The sequence below is a fragment of the Phaethon lepturus genome, unplaced genomic scaffold (genome assembly GCF_000687285.1).
Source record: "Phaethon lepturus isolate BGI_N335 unplaced genomic scaffold, ASM68728v1 Scaffold53610, whole genome shotgun sequence".
In the NCBI taxonomy this organism is placed as follows: domain Eukaryota; kingdom Metazoa; phylum Chordata; class Aves; order Phaethontiformes; family Phaethontidae; genus Phaethon; species Phaethon lepturus.
This window is the reverse complement of record NW_010513634.1, coordinates 891-4,951: the sequence shown is the minus strand read 5'-3', so window position 1 is coordinate 4,951 and position 4,061 is coordinate 891. Positions and strand designations below refer to the sequence as shown.

General features: G+C 39.0%; 1 protein-coding gene across 1 annotated transcript; it reads left to right on the top strand.

Moving 5' to 3' along the window:
• Nucleotides 1–2,490: 2,490 nt before the first annotated feature.
• Nucleotides 2,491–3,680, top strand: LOC104615969 (tctex1 domain-containing protein 3-like; the record flags this gene model as incomplete). Its single annotated transcript, XM_010290474.1, has 2 exons — nt 2,491–2,697; nt 3,522–3,680. Coding segments are annotated over 2 exons (366 nt in total), but the record flags the coding sequence as incomplete, so codon positions are not given.
• Between the last annotated feature and the right edge of the window lie 381 nt (nt 3,681–4,061).

Sequence of the window (4,061 nt, the reverse complement as noted above, 5' to 3'; positions counted from 1 at the left end):
CCGTGGCGGCCGGGACGCTGGCCCGGGCCTGCAGCGCTTCAGCTAGCGGGGGAAGGAGCGAGGGATGGGGCCTGGGCCCTCAGGAAGGACGGTGCGGAGGAATATGGGGCTTGGTGAGGGACTGAAAGGCGAGTCCCATCTTGTGAAAACTTATATCATAAATGCTTTTGTCTTGCACTGTTCCCATCTGTTTTACATCCGGTTTGGGATAGTTCATCCCCTGTCTGCTTGGCCAGCTGTAATGTTCACATCCCCCTTGCAGCTGGTGTGCTGCCTTTGGCATTAGGAGGCAAAGTCGTCAAAGCCTTATGAAGGTAAAAAGACAGCCAGAGCAGCCCTCCCTTTGGTGGTGCAGTCTTTCCAACTTGCGGTGCTACTGTACATCCTCTAAGTTAGGGAGAAGGTGTGCCCTCTTTTGAGGAAATAAACAAGAAGTGTTTCTTTAAAGCAACTATTGATTGTTAAAACAGACTTATTAACAAACAGCATTTCTTTAAAATAGCAAAAGCTTTTTTTCTCCCAGCATATTTCCATATGTCCAAGGTAAAGCTAATGTAGTAGAGTCTGGTAGCATAAGAATGAGCTTTGTATAGTCCAATGCAGTCAGTTCTTGAATTTTTGAGAGATTCTTTTAAGAAGGATGTAAATATTACACGGAAATGTAATTGCAGTATTTGTCTTGTGAAATACAGAGGTAGGTTTATTAACTGTTTGTGTAGAGATACCAATAAGGTTCTTGATTGTCTCTTTAGTAAATGGCTTCTTGCGCCTGAGGAAATGATTATGAAAACATCTGTTACTAATAATAGCTGTTAAACTTGTAAGTAACAGCATTGTTAGAAGTCATGTGCTATAGACATGAATTTTCTTCCATCTGTAATGGTACAGGCTGAAGAAGTTGTGACTCATGTTAAACCACGTTAGCAAAGGACTGCTGTTTGGATTGTGACCTTTTTCACAGGTTCACTTCCACTGACATGGATTGGGATGCTCAGATGGCAGACCTGAGGTGTTTTTTATTCTGTCAGGGGACCTGTGATGAGCCAGTAGGGGCTACAGTCTTTATAGATCTGAGTTTCAGTTAGAAGATAACGAGTGTCCACAGCCTAAGTGCAAATGTGTTTGCTCCTTGCATTTTTAGCGTAGTGTGAGTACTGTTCAGGGTTTGCATTGTTGGCATGGTATTAACAAACACCTGCAGCTGATTTGCGTTAGGGCTGCCAACATCACTGGTTTTTAACAGGATTATCTGACAGTAAGGAACCAGAGGAGAGATGTACGTAATGTCTATGGTGTTGACAGGATTAATGTGTAAGTGATTTCATAGAGACTGCATTGCTTCGCTTATTCTCAAACTCCTCTGACTGAAAGATTTGTGAGCCTCTGAGGAGTGTATCTTTTCAAACAATTCTCACTAGACTTTTAGATTATCCATAAGCGTATGATTTTTTTTTTTCTCTATTTCTTAGTGTAAGCCTTGCACTATGGTGTTATATCACCTTTGTGCTCTTTTCTGCTCTTCTGAGAAGGAACTGATGATTTTTCTCTCACCTAAGTTCTAGTTGTAGTTGGGAAGTGGACCAAGGGGTTGAAGATTCAGCAAAACTTGAAAGTGGTTAGTTAGGAGGTAGCTGGTATGGAATACCACTGTCTGTAGCATTTGTTATGATCTCATTGGTTCCATGTGCTTTTCTGTCTCTGTCTTGTTTTTGTTACCATTTTACAGTTCTGTTTTAACCCAGCCATGGAGGACAGCAGGTGACTTCTTCCCTGCGCATGATCAGACTTTCCGCTTGCTTTCATAAAGGGCCAAATTTTATTAAGTGTGTTGAAGAGAATGATATTATGCAAGCTGAATGGGGAGAAAACTTGGATCTTCAGAGTTCTGGTGGCAAATAAAAAGAAGTACTACTCTTTTTAAGTTCCAAGCAAAACTACAAAGTTTGCAAATTGGAGTGTATTTATTCCTTTCCTTTTTTTTAATGAGAAAATTAAGTCATTAATACATAAGGCATTTATCTAGTAGCCCCACAGGGAATGAGGACAAATAAAATTATGTAGTAGATGAACTGGGCATATATTTTGGGGTTTGTGTAGGCTGTCTGAATGAAAAGCTTGAAGTTGTGGTTAACAGTCTTGGACATATGTGTTAAGATTGGTGGTTTCTTACTTGGAAAATGGAGTGGATTCAGAGTGCTAATCTGGTGTATCTGCTTGACTGAGTTTAAATGCAAACTTCGTTTGGATTTTGGTGGAAAAGCAATTAAAATTGAGCAGAAGTTAACCACTGTTCTCTTTTTTTCAGTCAAAGCGCTAGTGTCAAAACAGCCAGAAGAAAAGATACCCATTTTCTAGCTTTTCTTTTTTTGTAACATATTCCTAGAATAATTGTGTTTTCTCTCTTAACTATGCACCATAAAGTATTGTTTAGGGACTGTTAAGTGCTAAAATATTGACGTGTGATGTGGACTTTTTTATTATTTTGCACAGACAAAAGGAAAAAGGACACAATCGAACTACGAAGCTTTAGGTATGGCTCCAGTGGAAGAAGAGTATTTTAGAGATTCAATGAAAGCTAAGCTGCTGGCAACCAAATCTAATAGGGCAAAGATAAGATATGCTAATACATACAGACTGGAGTCACATAATAAATTTCAGGAGCGCTTAGTAAGAGACAAAGCTCAAGCGATATTAACGGTATAGTATTTTTTAAAATTAGTTGTCTAATTTTATTGCAAAAGTAGCTTGTCATGCAAAGATTATATTAATGGAACAGTGTTGAGTTGCATAAACTTAGACATACGCATAAGTCTTTGCAGACTTTGAGTTTTGGCACACAAATGTAATGTGAATGTGCTCTGTTTTGCAAAGTGCAAAAGGCCCCCTGCAAGGTCACCACTGAGCATGTGCTGTTAAGATGGAGCTGAAGGTTCTTAAACTCTTACCCATTTCTAAATCAAATTGAGCTGTAGCACAGTTCAGAGTACCCTAATCTGCAAAATATCCAATTATCCAAAGATCCTGACCTTGAATTTGTGAAATCTACTCCTTCAATTAGTTCTACTAATATCCCATGACCTGCATAAAATATGACTGCCACATACAAAAACTAAGCAAAAATGAACGAGAACAATCTGTTGAGATAATATGTAACTGTCAGTGATACCTTGAATAGTTAGAACCAACTCTTGCAGTTCTGCTGTCTGGAAGACATGCCTTGGATATTTGGAACAGGTATTTGTAGCACTGTTTTCCAGTGAACGGAGCCCAAATAATGGAGAAGAATACACTCCTGTTTGTTAAATGGAGATTGGCTGGATGTGTTTGTCACTTTCAAAAAACAGATAAAACATTTTAGCGTAAAAATAGTGCAGCCTTTGCTGTTTGAGAGCATCATCTGTGTTGACTGTTACACTCATTAGTTCTTGTAATGTTCTTGTAATAGAAATGACTGTAAAAGGTTTTTTTGCAAAAGACTACCAGATTGAAAACTAAGATATTTCAAAATGGTTTTCTCATAGAATAAGCTTCAACAAGCCAAATACGATGGAGTTTCTAGTGCCTCCTTGTGTGCTTCAATCTCAGAAGAAATAGTAAAGGCTGTGAAGGAATTGGACTTTGATCGCTATAAGTACGTGGTATCAGTACTAATTGTGGAAAAAGCAGGTCAGGCAATAAATGTGAGCAAACAAATTATTCTTTTGCAAATTGAAAATAATTTTTAGAACTGTATGTTATCTCCTAGGCATTCATCTGCATTCCGCAGCTTAAGTGGTTTGATGTGGTCTTGAAGCCTTTGGGTTCTTTATGGGGAGTAGTATGCCAGGTGACAATTTAAGGTATTGTGCTGTGATTCTTCCTAACCCTGTGAAGGTTGTTGTCTTTTTGAGTTTAAGTAACAGAGGTAAGCAGCCCATGCTGCCCTTCCTTGACAATCAGTTATTTCCACTGCGCACTGTGTACATTTGCATGACTGCAGTGAATTTTCTTTCTCTTTTTCCAATGTACTTAGACCTCCGGCTGAGTTGTCACATTCAACGCAAAATGCTGTGCAGTCACAG